Raw genomic sequence first — 21010 nt, forward strand, 5'->3', positions numbered from 1 at the left:
CCATTCCCGCTTTCGCAGCGGGGGATAAAAAAGACAAGACCCAGTACAAAAAGTCCCAGTCTGTGAGTGTAGTCTCCACTAAACAAAATTATTGGTGGATTGAGGTCTTCGATAAGTCAGTTAAAATAAATTTAAATAAACTATGTTGGTGTTTTGAAATAAAATTTTAAAAGTTTTTAAAATCATGGTATAGTGATTTACATCTACAGGACTGGTGTGTCTCATTAAGGTTTCCTTATATATCATATTCTTTTTAAACATACATAAACTCCATTTTTGTGTACAAGCTAAAGCGATATTTGATATTACAACGATTGTACTCTATATACGCGAAAAAAAACCGTATTTTGTTGATTATATTTCACACTTTCGGATTTTTACCAGCCTGCTAAAAGTTACTAACTAAAGACTGCACCCGGTGTATTCCTTCTTCCTGTATATTCGTTACTTAGGTTTATTTATTATTGCATTTTTGTATACATGTGCTGAGAATGTGTGTAAGTGTTTACACGCTTCCATTATTTCCATGAGAGTGTTGCACGGCTGGCTGCGTTTTTGAATGTGGCTATTCCTGTACTTTTGTCCTTGCTCTTCATTACTGACATTTTATGTCATGAATGTCAATCAGTTAATCTTGTTAACCTATCAAAAGATCAATAAACAGTGTGTTGTGTTAATTTAGACTTTTTGCTGTATATCTGTTTTTGTGTGTGTTTTTTGCTTTCTTTTTGGATGAAAAATATGCCTACAAATAGAGGGTATCCGATAGAATATGAACTATAGTACTACATAAATACGCCAAGTACTTGTGCAAAACAGCAAAACATAGATTTAGCCCCACAAAGTGAATATCTACGTAATAGAAGCAGCAAGTGTATATGACTAACAACGCAAAGGAGTTACGTCAGGCACAAACACAGAAATGAAATAATGAAACTTACTTTTCTTGGCCTTTTCGGCTGTTTGTCTTGGTGGCACTATAATCTATAAAAGAAACATGTTGCATATGACAGGTCATAATATGCTAGAGGAATTTAAGCCAGTAACAGTAATCCATCTTGTTAATTCATCTTTTCCTTCGCCTATAAACGATAATTTGCATATAAATGGCACCTGATCAAAATAATAAATCGATGCTGCAGTTATAAGTGTAATCACCGAAAGAGAGCAGCCAACACTGCCAGTCCCTTAGACTGCAACTAGAGGAACCACCATGTCTTAGCGTCAAAAGTAGAAAAAAATCAAATTGTACATATTCTAAAATGATTGGTTCTTATTTTATTGTGATTACATATTCTTGTTTATTTATTGCCTTAGCTCAGTATTGATAAGGAAACAGCAATCACTCAATCCTGGTTATAGATTAATCCATACTTGATGTTACAATTCAAAACTTAAAACATACTGTGATTGCCATGTATACTTGCGTGATTTTCTAACTCGACCCTTTTATCTAATATCTCCCAAATAAAGAATCCTGCCAATGAGGATATGTAGAGACTAGTACAACAGACCGTCTGCTAATCAAAGTATAACTGTTCGTATAAAATGGGTTGATTGAACGTGGTATCGTAATTGGCAGTGTAGTTACATCAGAATGCATCATTCTGTCTAATACGCTGCGGATTTACAGTTTAGAAAACCACTTCAGATTTATATACCGCAATACAAGCGCAAAGAGTTCGTATGATGACCGGACTATTATACAGAAGGGTTTTGTAACATCCAAGTTTAGTGCATAATGTGAGTAAACAGTTTGACTATTTTCTTACCTTGCCGAACAGAATGTTAATGTACACCTATCAATAAGCAACAACAGGACAAATACAAACCATTGGAAACACAAATTGTTGACCACAGGTAAAACACATCTTGTACAATAAAGACTAAAATGGCTGACTGTCCAGGTTTTTTCCAAAGAGGCCACATGTCAATTGAAAATCACCAAATGTGGCAAACTAGGTAACTCTTGACAGGTTAGAGGTACAAGGTTGACGGAGTTGTCTCCCTTACCAAATCTAAGTTTTCTCTCTTAGGCTAATAAAAACTGACACATAAGAAAACATAAATAAAAAATGATAAGATATGTAAACAAAGTGAAAGGACAAACAAACAAGTAAAAATATTACGGATTTTATATAGTATAAAGCAGCACAAGGTTCTTATCCGAATGTTGATACTTTTAACTCCACCCTTCTTAAGTAGTTATCTCTTCCAATGACTGTTTGATTCAGATAACACATAACAACGATAATAAACACGACAACAATTCATTGAGCACTGACAACCTTAAAATAAAAATTGCAACTTGATGCTGACCGTTATATGGCTAATAGTGCCACCGTCAGAATTAAACAATTTTGCGACCAACTTTACAAGCTAGAAACCCGTATTCTGACTGGAATACGATTAAGTAAGTTATTATATTTTTATCAAAAAATGTGCATCAGTTCTGCAGTGGAGGTATCGCGCGATTCTATGAAGAGAAGGAGCGTGGGCATCTCGATGCAGTGCTATTAAAGTTTTGTTCATGTTAGTCTTAACTAATTAAACGATACACATGTCGTTCGTTAGACTGAGAAAACATGAGTTATTGTGCCTCCAGCATCCGTATTCACTGTTGTGTCATTAATTTAGTGACTTTACAAACCGGATATAAAACTTACACGTTAATATGGACTTTCCATTGCAACTCAACTAATAATATGAATAATATGAATAACATCAGTTATATGGCTACCTGATTGTAACTGTTAACACAGTAAGCATTTGCCGGCACAAGAATCCAGTATACGGTCCGTGTAATAAAAAAAACTTAACGTCCAAGTTTACAGATGCAATTTGAATAAACCAATATGTCTGATACAAAGATTGAGATACCATTATAATTAATATATATTTAACATATCATTACATATACATAAAAACAATCCGACGTTCCGATTTCTTGTCTATTTCCTTAAACAAGTTAGTGTATAGCTATCCCATTTTAGAACAGATCGTGTGTAAATATCTAGTAGCACTTTACACATTCTCAGATGTATTGGTTATGTACTTCAAACGTATTTCGTGTCAGCTTTTTAGCTTGTAGCTGGGTTGGGTATAATAAGCAATGTTTGATATAAGGATTTATGAAAGAAATTTGAAGCATATTAAACAACATCATTCTAAAGGTATTTATATTGTCTCAAATACATGTAGGCGTAAGTTTCCTACCATGATATTGAATAGGGTACACTATTCAATCTTTTACCTTAAGTTTTACGTTTGAACTCCGTTCGAAGCCTATTTAACAGCCCACAGACACTACCTCAGGGAATGTATCATTTTAAAAGGTATTTATATTATCTTTCATTGTGTTTGTTGAAACAATTAGTATAGTAGATAGTAGATACTATAATGGCTTATTTCTGCCAATGTACTATCTTTTCGCCCGTTGCGAGTTGCAATTGTCGTCATTTCGTTCTTTCGCGTTCCCGCGACGAGGATGAAGCACAAAATCGTAGACTTTTTGACTATGTGTGTTCGCGGGCGAAACAACGACATAACGAAAAGATGAAAATAATTCAAAAAGGAAATGACTACGAAAACGTTGTCATTTGGCGGACGACATAACGAAAAGACGACTTTGGCAGAAACCAACCAGCTTAGTATCTACTATCTACTATACTAACTGTTTTCACATGAATTATATTTGAAAGTTATATTTAAATCAAAATGAGGCTAGATCTGTGAATTATATAGGAAAGACGCTTGTTGAAGACGAGCATACTAAAGGGGCCGCTGACTAACCTTTACAAAAAGCCAACCTTGTCCTTTATATAACAAAAACAAGACCAAAAAAATACGGTTTGTGAATATTGCATTCCTTAGAAGGGTAATATGAAAAATGTCTATCTCGTGATAAATGAAATTCGACTGAGGCGTCGGCTATGGTTTATATTCATATTTGGAGGGATGAATATTATGCTCTAAGGAATTAAATATTTATTCCATTATAACGAAAACGTATACATGTCAAACGTTTACTGGGAAATCATCATAATGAGTTAAATGATTTATCGAAATAACCATTAAGAATTAGATAATTAATACCCAGTAAAATAAAGACAGTAGGTGTCGTTACTAGAGAACACCACAAATTTGTGACATGGCAATTTAGCTGTTAGCTTTTTTAAGCAATTTGATGGTTAAGCCGAGACGTTCACATACCGATAAACTCCTTGTTTAAAATTGTTGTATTTATGCGCATATTTCAGTGTTGCTACAGTGCAAAAACCGACAGCAAATTTTATTTCTAACCGCCACATGTAAGTGGGAGCAATTATTTTCTTACATAAATCATTTCATATCTGATGATCATAGTTTCGATTCAAATGAAAATTCATTATTTTCGCCATTTTTAACACGGGGAGCAAATCATTAGAAAATAAAAATCGGCAGGGTTAACAAATACATGGTCAGTAGCAAAAATAATTAAGTCCTATAATGTCTGGTCAGGATCCATGCTGTTTGCTAACGGTTTCTCTAATTGCAATAGGCTTTGAAAGCGAACAGCATTGATCCTGACCAGACTGCGCGGAAGCGCAGGCTGGGTTGGATCCATGCTGACCGCAAAGCCGCTATGTTGGTTTTCTCATGGCGCGGCTCATATGTTATTCAAGGTAAACTAATTAACAAATAATCAAGGCCTTCGAGTTGTTTATCGTCTAATTTACCACGGTTCAGAGTTCAGATGCGTAGGGATTGAACCACGAGGGCGTTAGCCCGAGTGGTTAAATACTGAAGCATCTGAACGATGAACCGTGGTAAATTAGACGATAAATAACAAGAAGGCCTTGATTGTTTTCATTCTGACATGCTCATTGATATATTTTAATAGATATTATACTGGACTTCATTTACGCGAGGAGTAATGTATCGGACGTCATGCGGCAATTTGACGTCACAATTGACGTCATAATGCTTTCTTACCGGTCCGCGCATCAACCGTTGTTTATCGCAGAATATACAGAGCTTGATTTCCTTCTTTGTTTAACTGGAAATCAAACCGAGTCATGTTAGAATGGGAAATTTGCCGAGGCATACTGACGTTCATTAATGTATGACTCCCTTTATAAATCACCAGTCTACATTTTGTGCTATACGACGGATCTATATTCAACACTAAAGTAAAAACTTAAAAAGGAATCATGTAACATACCACTTAATGAATAGTTTGACGGTGATTTACTTATAGTTACTAGTGTAAACCGAACGAGGAAATAAATAATTACAATCAATACTTTATTATTCCACTATGAAATGTTAAGGTATCCATGTTTCAATAGTCGTTTAAATATAAATTCGTTCGAAAAAATCTTACGGCTGGAGTTAAATGGCAGGTAATATTTATTTCTTATATCGGTTATTCTTCAGTAAAACTGTTTTCATGTAGAAACCTTTTGCAATATACTTTGTTTTAGGCATATTTCTTCAACGCTATTTAGTTATAAAAGGAATTAAAATTTAACACTCTTTATGTCAATAAAACTCAAACAGTTTTAGATATAATAAACTGTTCGACTATCACAACGACTTCGATTTAAGTGGTTATCCAGTGTTTAAAAATGCAACATAAAGTTTTTGCATGTCCTTCTTTATAGTATTCTATATAATATACTAATCAATTATTCACTCAATATGGAACTGATATGTTTTCGATAGGTTGAAAAATGAGACAAGAAGAAAAATATATACTGATTTGTCTTACTTGGTTGCACGCTGTTGTATTTGGTAAGTCATTTTCCTTTCGTTTCTCGTTCGGTAGTACAAGTAAGAACTAATTATTTGAAATATGGTCAGTGATGTTAAAAATGTTAAATGATTGTCTTGTATTGGCATGTAGAATTATATTAAACTTTATACTATACGATAAACAATACACTGTAAAAATAGAAAACATTATACAAAAATGGCTGCCACCTGTTTTGGTGTAACACATCCTATTTGTTTACATTGAAAGTAAACACAAGAAAACAATGATTATTTCTGCCGCATGGTGTAACTTAACACGGTAGTACAAAGGTGAATTTAACATATTAGTATAAGAATACAAGTAAATTAAGAGAAATGTTTCTGAAGACTTAAGGGTGGAAAATGTGCGTTGTTTCACAAGTGTGTTGTTTGTGTCTCAGTATAAATAAACTATGTCCTATCGTGTCAATGGGCAGTGATGCTTGACCAGTTACTGTTTCGAAATCATAAGAAAGATCAGTTTCAAGATCAGTTTCTGCAATTCTGCATATGCACTTCGCGAGACAGTATTTATTTGTTCATAATACAACATCCAGGCATGTCATAATTTAAAATGCCAGGCCATTGAAAATTGCTTGATGAATCCCATTCAAAAACGAAACTGTGCCTAAAGTTTGTACAACCATGTACGCAGCTCCTTAGTGTATACATGCGCATATTTGGTATCAACTTAAAGGTTAATTTTGTGGCTCATATGATGTCGTCTTTTGCAGAAAAACGTGTATTTCATCGGTGTTTTATAAAGTAGGATCAATTTTATAACTCACATATTTAAAAGAAAGAAACCAGGAAACTGTAGGATATGCTTAACACAGCGCTTTTCTTCTATCACTAGTAGCTAATATATAAAGTGACCACCTCTTCGGCGTATAACTGCCAGTAAACGAGATCGCATTGAATGACGTATCGTCTGATGACGTCATTGGGAACCCTGTTCGATTGAGACAGAAACTTATTTAGATTGCTGGTTGTTCAATAAACGTGATTTTTTCTGACTTTCCTCCCAAAAAAGATAAAAAAATTATGCTGGGGCATTGCGGTGCATGGCTAAACATAAACGTTTTGTCCTGTATTAATTCTCATTGTATATGCAGCTGCGTTGGGCCTGTCGTGCTAAAGAAGACGGCTATTGGCAATCAAAGCGCTGAAAGCACAGAAAGGTTGAAACCTTTCGAAAAACGTGGTTCTGGTAAGAAGTTAGTTCAATAACATTAAATTTGCACAGGGTGCCTTTTAAAGAGAATTCCTATAGTTTTTTTCCTTTCATAGAATTTTTTTAAATTCACATATATGATAGGAAAATTTGTGCTGAAAACAATGAACAAATAAAAACAATAGGTCACCAGGCTTGTTTTTGTGAAAAAATGTTTTGAACACACCCACTGTTGCTGAAACTGCTAGCGATTTTTCAACATTTTCATGATCTTCTTCTTTTTTATAAATACCAACCAAAATATACATCAAGACAGCACAATAAGGTTTTTTTCTTTTTACAGATTTTATTATATACTTATTTGATATCATAGTCATATTTGTAATACTCTATCCTTACAATAATGGGTACAAATGAAAAAAAAATATTGTTTCATATTTACTTTTGTGAACTTTTTTCAGTGAAAAATACCCATAGTGAAGAATATTTTTTTAAATTTTGAAAAAATTCTTTCATAGAATTTTTTCCTGTTTTTCTTGTGTATAGATAATTGTATTGTGAGCATAAAAATGGCTAAAAATGTATGGGTCACCAGGCTATATTTTATGTTAAGACCGCTAGAATACATCTGTTCGGACGGAAAATGGCGCGAACCTGACCAAATTGATTACATGTATGTCTGCTAGAAGTTAAAAAAAAGTTTTAAAAATTCTTAATTCTTTCTATAATTGAATACTAAATAATCTGAAAGGTGATATTGTCTTATCAGTACTAAGTCAATTATCTTACATTATATGAACAACACTGTCTTTGTACCAAAATGCGATGTAAAAACACAACCACAATAATACCAAGATACCTGTCAGGCATGATACTTGTCAATACAACATAAACCAGTATCAACATTTGATTACTGATAAAACTTATCAAAAATGTTATTTCATTCAAGATTCCTCATATTTAAGACTGTCTGTAACATGTTTCAACAAATGTTGACTTCAGTTCAGTTTTCCATAGAAAGTATCGGCTGCGCAGAAAGATGCGCATAAAAAACTATCGGAATTCCCTTTAATATTTGAACGTTCAACATGTCCCTTTGTCAAGTTTAATTGAATGACAGCCATTTACATAGCAAAAATTTCAACCTTTTTTATTGAAGTGAAAATGTAGGAAAAATTATCAAAACACGTGTTAAATTTGGTTTACCGTAATTTAAACTGCGCCAGGAATTATTCCCTACACATAGCACAGAATATTCTAGCGTAATTTAATTAAATATCATGAGCAATAAGCGCACTAGTAAAAAATTGCGGCCATTATTTAACGCACTTGTACGCCGAATGCTTTGTAGTTGTTTAAACCGCTTTTATATGAACTCATAACTTTAATGAAAATTTTAACTTAACAAAAACGTTAGTTGCTGTTTTAAAACCCATAAATTATATCATATGCACACTACACAGACGTTACCTTAGTAAGGGGGCCGCATTTTTTTATATAAAATCCGACAAGAATCTTTGCGTCTAAATCATTTTTTTAATAAAGAAAATTGGACAGTTTGTGTTGTGATGAAAAAAGCGAATGCATGTAAATTTCACTTTCAAGTGAGGACAGGTCTTCGCTAATTTCAGTAAGACGTATGTTCAATGGATGTGTAAATAGGGTTTCTTTGTCCGTTGTTGGTATTTACCTATCACATTTTAGTCACTTCCACCGTAAAACTTGTAAAACCCTTTCCCGCAAATATTTTGCGGAAAGGTTTACGGGAAATTTAGGAAAAACTTCGTTAAACATCGAACTATATGAATGTCAAAATCGTAAAATATTTAAGTCCAACGTTTACTTATCGAACTAGTAAGAAGTGTGTATGTAACTTTCATTTTCACAGGGGCTGGTTTTAAAGGGCATGAAGGTAGTTATTCCCCCGGATATGCCACCTGGTCTACTCGAATTTAGTCCATATCAATAGATTTTTCCGATAGTAAAACCTATTTTTATGTCAAATCAGCTTTATTTATGCTTGTTTTAAGAAGAATGTTGCTGATGTTTTGGCTACGTTTATGCTACAAAAAGTTAGTCGAAGCTGTTTGGTTAAAGTTAAAAGTAAAGTTTGTATTTCTGCTTTTAAACTATACCATAATTGCGTTTCCATAAGTTTATTCAACAGAAACTACAATCATGTGTACATAAATGCGCTTCCCTTTTTTCCAAACTGGCTTATATCAAAGAAGATAAAACAAAAAAGTGTCATTGTGGTCTATGCTCCCAGGGTATCAAACGATTCTCTAAGAAATCGATCCCCAATAGTTCAACCCCCAATATTATTTATGTTTGCTATGTGTCAAGTTTTATTTTTCTGTAATTGTAAGTTGAAGCATATTTCCAAGAATTGCTAAATTGGGGGTGATAAATTAGTAAATCAAAAGAATTATCAAGCGTAAATTAGAGGATAGAAAATAATATTGTAAAATCAGAAGACTACAGGCAATGACACGTACGTATCAGAATGCACTTATGCAGGCACAACACACATAAAGTTAAACCCCAAACATTCACACATCAAAAGTTAAACTCCAAGATCATTCTCCAAGTAATTCATCCCCAAAAGATTTTAAATTTGCTCACCTTCCATGACTGTTTGTAGGTTTCAAGTGTTTTTTTTTACAGTTGCTAAATTGTGAGGCTTAATAGAAAAATTTTAAAGAAAATGATTTGTTCTAGCGGATTGGCATATAAAAGAAAACTGTTTAGAAGGTTAAGAATTAAAAAAAGTTTCCCACATTTTATACCATCTTGGATTTTTACCTCTGCGTGTCGGTCTTTGGATTACCAGTTAGTATAGCGTTTCGAAAACTAAAAAACCCAAATCTACAGTTGGCAGCAGGCAACAACAAAAAATTTACACATTCTTGACCAAACCCAAATTTATACTTTCTGTGTTCACCAGTCTATTGTACATATAATGTTTGAGTGAATGTTTTCTTGGCAAATTTTGTCGACTGCCACACATTAAAAATATAATTTTCAGATATATAGAATAACGTTTTGACAAATAAGAATCTTATTCTTAAACTTAGTCTATTAGCTAGAGACATACTTTAAAAAGTATTTTATGTAGTAGGTTCAAGTATCGGCAGAATTGAAAAATCTAATTATTTTCAAAATTTAACACGATCTCACATAATACACCAACTTTCACAATTCTTTGAGCAAGGGTTATTTTAATTCTACACATTTCTGCGAATCAACTTCTTGTTTAGCCCCCCTTTAGAAATTAAAATGTACTGATGTCACGACTTAAGTATCGTGACCCCAAAACATTAAAAATGTTGCAACCCTCTTCTTAAATTCATGGGTTGTTGTCTTTAAACCCCGCTACTTGTTAAAATGGTTGTACAAAACGACGACCTGCTAAAAAGTAGAAGTCAGTGGGGTCCAACAAGCTAGAAAATAGCCCTGTATCTACCCCAAGTTCCTGCTGTTTCGACTTCCATGCAGTTTTGAGATAAGAAAAAGAACTATACACATGAAAATCGTCGGGGAAAGAAGCGCAAATGCCCTTGCTATGCTTTGATTTCAATTTTGCTTAAAGAAATCAAACATTTCATTTATCGAGGACACAATGTAGGCCAACATCGAGAAAATTTTCACATCAGGCAAACACCCACACTTGATATTCTAAGAAAAGTTTATTTAAATTTGAGTCGAAAAGACAATTACAAGAAACCCTAAGATCTGATGAGTTTTTAACCGACAAAAAATTTCCCTGTAATGTACGGATTTGTTCTATTTTGCTTAATAATCTATTTTAAGAACTCTGTAGCTTTTTCCCTTGTTTTATTAACGTTTATCAAAAATGACAACTTTCATGTGAATTTTTCAATTCAACAACAATTAAAATACAATCCGGAACTGATGAAATTGTTGTTAAAAGTCTTAGAAATGTACCGCTAATATTGTTTATATTCAGGATTTGAAGGATGTCAATTATTTTTTTGTAAGTATTAAAATATTTTGTTACATTTAAATCGAGGACAATGTGTAAGTTAACCAGACGTGCACATGCAGCTTGACGATTTGTTTAACTTTTAACGTGTAGCTTTCCGTGCTGAAGTAGACTATTATAGCAATTAATATACTACAGTTATAATTATTTATAAAAAGGAAATCTTAAACAAATATATTGATTCAGTTTTACATAAATCTTACAAAGATATTAAAACGATTAAAATAAAATGTTAAATAAAAAATTTAATATGAATCGGTCATTATAAAAGTGTACAAAAATAAGGATAAATAAGAATAAAGGGAAGTAATTCAGAAAGCAAATTTATTTTTAAATGAAATAAAGCAGTTTATCATTTAGCTTACTCATACACAGTGATCTCCCTTGTCATTCGAATCAGGACAGGTAGAAATACAACTAATAAAAATGATTCAGATCATATGCTGTTTTATTACTGACGAGTGCAATATGTATTAAGGCTAAACTACAGAAATCTTTATTATACGTTTTGAACTATTTCGTCATGGCATATTTTCGTGCGCTTCGGTCACGTCTGTTTTTTTTTTCTAAGTGTTTTAAAGGAATACACCTTCGCTTTTCACTTAGCCATATTGAGGATCAACAGACTTTAAAATTTAAATTTTAATACGAAATGAGCATTCTTTAACCTTATTGTATTTACATATGTATGAAAATATCAACCGACTGTAGAACAATGTTCAGAAAACAGTTTATATCAATAAGAATATCTGTCGATTGAGCCCGAAAAAACGGGCAAAAACCTTACAGCGGATTAATCTGTCATTCAGTGAAAATGGTTAGTTGATATTTTTGCAAGCTTTGGGAATCGGTATTATAGGTTTTCAACACTTCGTGGTTTCAACCTAAAAATTGCCCCCTTCTATTGTAAACAAAGATTGTATTTCCTAATAACTCGCTACACTCAAACGTAAATGAATTATTTATCCCGTAATTAAAGTTAATCGAGGGAAAAATGGAGTACGAATACATAAAATCACATTTAGGATTTGCTATCTGCATTTTCATGTATCTGCATTGTTTACACCTTTTCTAGCTTTAACACCAACACAATCGTGTATGTACTTCAATACTGTGTTTCAAACTAAACGAAATCTGCACGCATTTCTACTGTAAAACAAAACTGCAAGACCATCTTAAAATAACACATTCAACTCAACTTCACAAACTATCAATTCACGGAAAACATGTACTATGAATATACTTGCTACGAGGCGGCTGCCAAATCCTACTCCATCTTGGGAGGGGGCGGGGGAGTAAGAAGTAACTAAGTCTCAAGAATAGAACAAATACATAAATTTACATTTAGGAATTGTTATATGCATTTCCAAATTTCGAACTAAAAAACAAAGAATGAGATATAGAATTGTAATGTAAGCTATGAAGATATGAAATACCTACAAAGATACAAATATATAAAAACTATTTAGGGGAAGGTCACTAATAAAATACCACGGTTTTTACACTTCTGATAATTTTTCTTGCCTCTTACAAAGGCATTTTCTTTCTGTTCTGGTGCCAGTGAGAAGGGTAACTATTTTCTGCCTCCTGTAACTTTGCCCACCCTTGTCAGGCGGAACGTCAAAATTCCGCTAAGTATTTATAACTCAGGTGAGCGTAATACTAATTGTAATCACTCAACAAAAGTCAGATTTTAAAGGTTACTTTATAGCAACCTTTTAATATTAAAAATGTATAAGGTTTATTAAGTTTCTTTTATTGTGTCATTTTTACTAATAATATAACAGAAGTTTTACATATACAAGTAATATATTAGAATAATATGCTGCCAATCTAAATAGAAATATCAGTTTGTATTCTATTTTTACAAATAAAGGGAAGTAATGAGATGATTTTGATTATTACACAAATCAACAGATTATACTGCTATAAACCAAGACCTCCCAAATATAACGTGGACATAAGGAGACAGAGACTGAAATTAGAAGCAATTTGAGTGGGATATGATAAAATTTATCTGCAAAAAAGTACAATTTTTCGGTACATGAAACGGATACTGTGTCAACAAAAATACAACTTTTCTTTTATGCCATTTTAAATGTGTCCTCGAATTTTACACCATACCTTTAATCAGTCATGCACCCATCAGTTCAATAAAGTTACAATAACGTTTCAATAATTTAAAAGTAACATCTCGATGATAGACATATCTATCGTTGAAAATCATATATCAGAGCGAGGTTCGTCGCTATAAAGCATTTTTGCGCAAAGTGCAAGTGCCAAGCATAAGTAAAGCCCCGACATTCTAGTTAGGATACACCTTTATTTGTGATAAACGTTGGAACATTATGTGGTTGTAACATCATAAATGCTCATACGACATTGCAACGAAATCGGAAGAAACGACGTGCTAAATATTGCATATGAGCCACTGACACTTTATAAGATAATGAAAATGTCAAAATAGCCTTAATTGAGTGCGCTTCCTCTGTATTGACACTACGACAACCATAGTTGGACTGGTTACAAAGTTTCAGGAGAAAGGGTCATGCACACTTTGTTTTTTGAACAGTATAAATATTAATTGTTCCGGTGGAAATATAGTAACTTTGGCTTAAAATTAGGTAGGTAGGTGGGTATGTAGGTGGGCAGGTAGGCAGGTAGCAGGCAGGCAGGTTAGTATGTAGGTTTATTTCGGTAAAAGTGTACATAAAAACAAAGCATTATCCATAAGATGCATGTGCGAAAACAAATAACAAAAAACAACAACACAACAACAAAAAAAACCAATGACATATAGCATGAGCCACACAAATACCAGGGATAACACAATAAATTCTCTTATTTATGCTTAAATTTCGTTACTTATGAAGTAACAAAATTCCCTCTTAGCTTTTCACTGACCATTGCGGATATATTTATATTTCTTGATAACCATTTTCTCATACAGTATAAGCGGCACACTGACTTTATTTATACCATATTAACCCCAAAGACAAAACTTTATCTTTGTAGAAGACTTTTATCCGACACTGGTGTTCTAACTCTCTATAATGGTTACAAGTACTCCGACACTGTGTATCCGAATCGATTCCACAAATTTGCATAATATTTTGCAACAAAAAGAAGTAACCAAACACTTATAGGTTACATTGTATAAATATTGTTCAGTATTAAATCCAAAGCATTGCTCAAAAAGTGCGCAAGAACTCTCACATCTTCTCTGTCAACATAAAAGAAACTGCATAGGAATGTGTTCCAATAGTAGTCCGGTTTTCAAACCTTATCTCAGTCGTTAAAACATTTACATTACGTTGTAATGACAGAAACTCCGACAAAGCCTATTTCCGTTTCTCTTACAGAGGTATCAACTGTAGCAGCTATCACAATAGACAGTGTTGGTAGTTTGGGAGATATCAAGACGGTCCAGTGTGATTCTAAGGTCACGTTTATCTGTTCAATCCCAAGATATTACTCAATGACCTGGTCAATTGACTCTGATATACAGGCCGAATATATAACAACCGTCAAGTTTGATCAATACCCACCGTTCAGAATTGACAATATTGAATTTTCCTCCGACACCACTAGAGGAGTATTCAACATGACAATAAATCCTGTAACGTTTAAAGCCAATGGACATGAAATAAAATGTGAGGATGGTTCGAATGCTGTACAAGTTCAACTAGAAGTAAAAGGTATTTTATAGTTTTACTTGGGCACTTTTCGGGTATTTTTTTAAAGACGTATTATGTTCATTTTCTACCAGTAAAAAAACTACTTTTCAACTAAGGTATCTCAGTTTCTGAAATATGTTTCATTGAAATGTCATTAAAATTATTTTAGAAGCTTGTCAATCATTTATAAATCAAAACTCCCGATAAACGCCTAATACCAAGAATGCTGTCAACGACAGGACTAAATACAGATTTATTTTAGTTCTCCCGAAACAAGACTCTGTAACAATTTCCGAATCAAAAGATGACAGCCAGAAGATGATCACGATAACTGCGGTGTCAGGATGTGTCTTTCCAAGTTCAGCAATAACAATGCAGTGGTATTATTACGAGGTATGAATATACTGCCCAATTTTTGAGTCTTTGCATACTGGCTTTGTTTCACCATAAGAAAGCATTTTCAAATATATTCAGCTACCGGGGTATTTATGAAAAATTATATCGAAACCGCTTTTCAACAACCCATTTTTGTAGCGGTAAATGCATGTTCATATTTATTACCAAAATAGTAATTCAAATCACAAAGAAAACTAGATTAAGAACAAGGGCAGTCTGACTGACACCAATATATCCGCCGCTGTGTCTCTGCCTTTGTGTTAGCGTGGCGTATGTATGTTCACATTGTTGTGGATATCAGTTTGAGGAGGTTCCGTTATTGGAACTAGACTTGGATATTTATCTTTTGTTGTTTTGACTCCATTCAGAAATTGAAAAGGTTCTGTCCCCAGGTTCTATGTAGAATAAGGAAGATAATTCTGAAAATATATAGGACAGACTTACGATTCGTAGAAGAGATAATTAGAAACACTCAAGATAGAGATATGATTCGGTCTCTTTGCACGCATCTTTACGGCAATCCAAATTTGGATCATATTTCATTATATTCCCTTCAGCAGTTATGAAACATTCAGTGAATCTGACTCTGAAACAGTTTTCCTTAGTTGCTTTGTATACTTCCAGATGATTTTCTTAGAGGTTGTGTTAACATTATGTCAAACAAACATTTCCGTTAAAGCACCCCATTATCATTTTGTTATTGGCATGTTTTTGTTTTGCATTTGCTTCGAGTTTTCTTTTCGAAAATTTAATATTACATTTAAAGGCACTCGCTACAGTTTTTCCGGACGGGTCGATATTTACCCCAACACCGTGCCAATTTGGTTGTGTTTCTAATCGATGTAGCTCACTGCAGAGTTGGTGCGGTCTTCTGTGCATGCCCGGAAGTAATTATCTAATGTCGTGTACGGCAAAAATTCGCAAATTATTGTATGTTCGCATGCATTTAATGTACAAAATATATAATATACTGACTAAAGGTTAGGGTAAGTATCACCATGGTTACAAAATATATACATTTAAAGTACTTTTAGTTCAAATTGCTTCAATCCGACATATACTGGAGTCTGTTATTTATACCAGCGCTCAAACTCTGCATTGAGTCACAGCTGTTTCTAATCCCGTACCGTACATTCGTAAACTATAGGTTTTGTTAAAAAAAGGCGGAAACTTTCATCGTTCTATGCCATCAAAATGCTTCAGAAACACCTTAAAATCCGCTTATTAAGAAATCTGCCGTTTGATAATTTTATATATATATTTCTAAGTCATTTGCTCAAACACTGAAAGAGTACTTCGTACCAGCCTGCATTGTATAAATGCCCGCCACACCCCACCTCGTTGTAATTTGAATTAAGCGACATCTAATATGGTGACCTATCAATTTTCTTTTTGTTTTAGATTAGGTAGATATAACCAAAGGTATTTGCAGAGTTTGATTAAATACTATTATGTGAAACTTGATAAAATAGCAGAAGTACCAACTTAAAACTGACAAAAATATGCAAAACTAGCCCTTTGTTCTGCTGAACAAGTATTCCTTTCTTTACAAAATCATGTTCTGTTGATTTCTCTGAGCATGTTTCAAATAGATATATTGTTTTCCGTTATAAAAATGCTTAGATAATCAAATTTATGCTGATTATTGTACTTTACTAAAATATATTTTAGGATTACAGAAATTTTGAAAAATGTTTAAAACAGCACCATATCTAGGGGCAAATTAAACTGAAACAAAGCTGGTGACCTGGTATCTTTATTTCATTTTCAATACATCATAACATAATCTTTTAATACAAAACATTTCATCAAAATCTATTATTGAGAAAAAAATTACGAAACTGTAGCGAGCGTCCTTAATAAATAAGTCTGTTGGATAAAACATCTTATATAAAATTTGGATTAACGTATATACTGCCTTTAGTCCTGTATGTTTACTATAACAATAGTCTTTATGTATGATTTTACAAAGACTGTGCCGATCTTGTCATGAAACTTCTCTTTGCATAACAATCAGGCAGGTCAAACACCTGAACTGTACAAGATGGGTTCACCAACTGATGCTGAAGATTCAACTGTATGCACACCTGAAACTTGCGGCGGAGATGGAGTACTTCAGATGTCAAGTACACTTTCTATACCGGAGGTACAGACTGGCAAGGAATATTATTTTCAAATTGCAATTAAACACGAAGATGCTGAAGACAGTGTTATTGTTGACTCTACAGAAACGTACAGAATAGAACGTACGTAGCATTTAGTAAGCAGATAGTTGATGAAATTAAACTTAGTCTTAGTCTAAAACAATTGATATAGACCGACAAGAAACATACTGCCTATGTCTATAATTTTGATAATTAAAATGTCCATGACCTTATACTAAAGGTTTTTATTACAACAAACAATAACTTAAATTATTTCTACATTTGAATGGACATTAATTGATTAGAGAATAAAAAATGCCTACCTAATACATAGGATGTTAACAAAACTGATATGAATACATGTAATTAACATACATGCATCTGCATGTATTACTCGGTCTCCAACCGTGTATGCAAATGCTACTTAAAATACACAGACTCGTTTGGAGATTTCAATAAAGTTTGGCCAAGAACAATCTTGATTTGAATTTAAACTTTGCTAAAACAGTATGGGTACCATGATTGAATGTCAATGGTTGATGATACATCAATTTCATTTATTTTGTATTATTTCAGTTACACGCCCTGCTGGTGAAAAAGAGGAAAGTAAACCTAACGTTGGTCTCATTGTAGGTCTGTGTGTTGGTCTCCTTGTACCAATTCTGTTGCTTGTTGGCGCTTATTGGTTATTCAAATATTGTCGAAATTCAGCTTAAAATACTAATAGTATTTATTATTTCCTCTAAATACATGTGCAAGTAAATCGTTGCTGTATGAAATAGACACGTCTATTACACATCAAAAGGTATCTGAATACGCATTTATATAACTTTTACGAGTCGGACGGCGAGATTATTTTTACACAGACCTAATGCACAAAAAATGGCAAGGTTCAATTATATTACAGATAACAACAGCTTGACAATATACCCATTACTGATTTTCTTCAACTAATGTGCAAACAAGCATACAATTAAATGTACACTTTATTCAGGTATGTTTGTGTCTACTTGAGTTGTAAAATTGTGATTTCATAATATACAATTCTAATTACATGCATGTAATACACAATATGGCTTTGACGTATTCACAAAGAGCCTAGTTTAACAACTAATTGAATAATATTAACTTAAAACGTTTTAGATTCGTGCACAAAAGACTATGACCGCGGTAGGTGATGCACAGGACTGTGGATCGAGGGGCCGCGACTTCCATCCCTGAATTTCCCGTTTATGACAATTTCATTGCAGAAAGCTTTGAAAATCAACTGTTGATTCATAAATCAATTTTGGATTCGTGAAAAAGAATCAACGTTAATTCCATCAGGATAACGTCAATAAACTGGTTTTAATTATAAATAATACTTTGGCATTTTGATCCAAGCGTCGCAGAATGATTTAACACAGTCGCGCTTCCTTTTAATAACAAGTAGATGGACTTATATTTACTTTTGTGTATAGTCTATAAAAAAATTAGTTAAACACCTTACGTAGATTATGATTGTATATTCGTAGTTGTTATGACCTTTTATGTGATGTTGTTTAATTTCCGTTCGCTATGTAGGCTTGTACTTTACTGCTTCATGATGTTTTGGATGCAATGACAATGCCATGCAAATTAACGTTAATATTAATGTTTGGTGGGCGCTGTTGTAATGGTATAGATGCTTTTTGTAACTCTTGGTAATTCTATATAAATGCATTAGATTTTGGTTGGATCTATAGTCATATCTATGCAATGGCGAATTTTCCAGCTTATAATGGTGGAGGAATACCCGGGTGCCCCTTCGGGCGTTGTTTCAGGGTACAAGAGGACATCCTATTAAAATTACAGATCTGTCTTTGGCGAACTGGACAGCATCCCCATATAAACTATTGTATACCAAATATTTTCGGACACACAGAAGTGAGGAGCGACATTTACAACTCTGTCACGGAGGCTCCAACAGCCAATGTCTCAGACATTCAATGAATTTATATGTCTGTCTGTTACTGATTATTGAATATAATTATATGTTTATAAAAGACAAAGTAGTAAACTCTAGTATCTATTTGAAGGAAGTAGGTGGAGACCAGAACTTGAGACAGCGGGATGAATTAATAGATAATAAATTACAGATGTACATGTACAAAGTGAATGAACTGTGAATCAGTGTTTTAATATATATCTCATTCATTAATTGTATGAATTAGAAAATTAATAACATTGAAACTGAATTTAAAATATATAGATTTCATAAATGCATATAATATATACTGTTTTAAATTATTTTTTTTTAATTCAAATTATACCATGCTAAATAAATATGTCTTGTACTTTCCAAACCATCAGAAAAGTAAGGTATCTACTGTACTACTGTTCCTTCAGTCTCTGATACAAGTCGGGGTAAAAACAACGTGGGTAATATTGTGTCTCTTTTCAAGGCATTAATATAGTTGATTATTACATCTACAGATACATTGCCATCATATTTTATTATTCGTTATTGCAATACAGAGCATACAGTCAAACAAACATAGAACTATTTGTTATAATGCGATTACTATTTATTCACAGCATTTGGCTACATCTTGTTTGTAACTATTATTAAAAATCATCTTTTTCTAAATACAGTAAAATTTGTATCGAAGACTACCTGCGGACACAAATCATTCGTTATAACGCGTTGGTGTGCACAAGGATTTTGCAGCACATTTCGTTGTGTCGTTCTGGCACCCGTACCAACGAGCCTAAAAAGAAATGTTGAAAATTCAAGTCGACGAACGAAACGAACGAAAGATTTTATTTGAACGAACGAAAGATTTTATTTCGCAATGGCGTGCGCACTATTGACAAATCAATATTTCATTTTTGGCGCAAGCAAAGACGAAATATAATGTTTCGTTTTGTCGCGTTGGCTCGCGCTGCCATGTAGCACATTTCATAGTGTCAACATGGTGTGCGTGCACGCAAACACACCAAATCTAAATCTTTATCAATGGTGTGAAACAACAAAACATTTCATTTTCTCTTGGTATACGACACTTTCATTGATGGTGCGCTTTATCACAAAATAAACCGTTTATTTTGTCGCGTTCTATAGTTCGTTTTATTGCGTTATTAGTATCGTGTTGGCACGTCGGCCCATGCCAGGACGAAACAACGAAATATGCTGCATAATCCGTGCGAAGGCCAAGACAACATAAAGAAAAGTCCTAAAAAGCAACACAGGTTGGACTGTATAACTTTATTTTGTGATATACTTACTGTCATGAACAGACTCAATTAAACCGTTCTGATAATGTTTTGCTTTCTTTCTATGCTTCCAAAGGAAAGTTGAATCTGTACGATTTGTCACATAGCGGCGTAGTATCAAGCAGTCCCTTTCTATCATTGTATATCATAAATCTATTTATTGAACAAATGTCTAGTGATCCCTAACAAAAATGTATAATGTGATTGTACATATACCATGCATAAAGCGATTGAATGCGCACAAACTACCATTTCTATCCTCCTTCATGTTTCAGATTTGCAGGGCAATACAAGTAAAATTCTGATGCAGAGCATCAAGTCGCCGGAGAACTGAATTTATTGTGCACAGCACGGAGTGCATCACGGGTTACTTGTGCTGCAGCTGCAGCTGTAGATCTTTTATGCTAGTGTGACGAACGTCGCTTCCTTTATGAAAGTTACCTAAAACCCTCTTTTTTTCTTTGAAAACAAAACCCACGCGCCAGCTAGTTACCGAAACATTTCGACAATGAAAGGCTCTTGTTTTGCTCAAACCAGATAGTAATCAAATTTCGTAGTCATCTTTGTTCTAACGCAATTTCATTCAAGTTACAAAAAGCTGATC

The 21010-nt window shown here is 33.5% G+C and overlaps 1 protein-coding gene across 1 annotated transcript; it reads left to right on the forward strand.

Annotated features, from left to right (window-relative positions):
* The first annotated feature begins 5293 nt into the window (after positions 1 to 5293).
* On the forward strand, positions 5294 to 19424 carry LOC123527731 (uncharacterized). The gene is made up of 6 exons (XM_045307368.2): positions 5294 to 5384; positions 5707 to 5775; positions 14318 to 14653; positions 14895 to 15025; positions 17046 to 17274; positions 17749 to 19424. Exons 2-6 carry the CDS (start codon positions 5715 to 5717, stop codon positions 17886 to 17888), a joined length of 897 nt encoding a protein of 298 aa, XP_045163303.2. The 5' UTR covers positions 5294 to 5384; positions 5707 to 5714; the 3' UTR covers positions 17889 to 19424.
* Positions 19425 to 21010: the final 1586 nt, after the last annotated feature.

This window comes from Mercenaria mercenaria, chromosome 14 (assembly GCF_021730395.1).
Source record: "Mercenaria mercenaria strain notata chromosome 14, MADL_Memer_1, whole genome shotgun sequence".
Classification (NCBI taxonomy): Eukaryota; Metazoa; Mollusca; class Bivalvia; order Venerida; family Veneridae; genus Mercenaria; species Mercenaria mercenaria.

Excerpts from the sequence above, each read along its gene's own strand:
- LOC123527731 (XM_045307368.2), top strand. The coding sequence starts at position 5,715 with ATGAGACAAGAAGAAAAATATATACTGATTTGTCTTACTTGGTTGCAC. Across the intron at positions 14,654-14,894 it reads AGTTCAACTAGAAGTAAAAG|TTCTCCCGAAACAAGACTCT; the intron begins GTATTTTATAGT and ends GATTTATTTTAG. Across the intron at positions 15,026-17,045 it reads TGCAGTGGTATTATTACGAG|GCAGGTCAAACACCTGAACT; the intron begins GTATGAATATAC and ends CATAACAATCAG.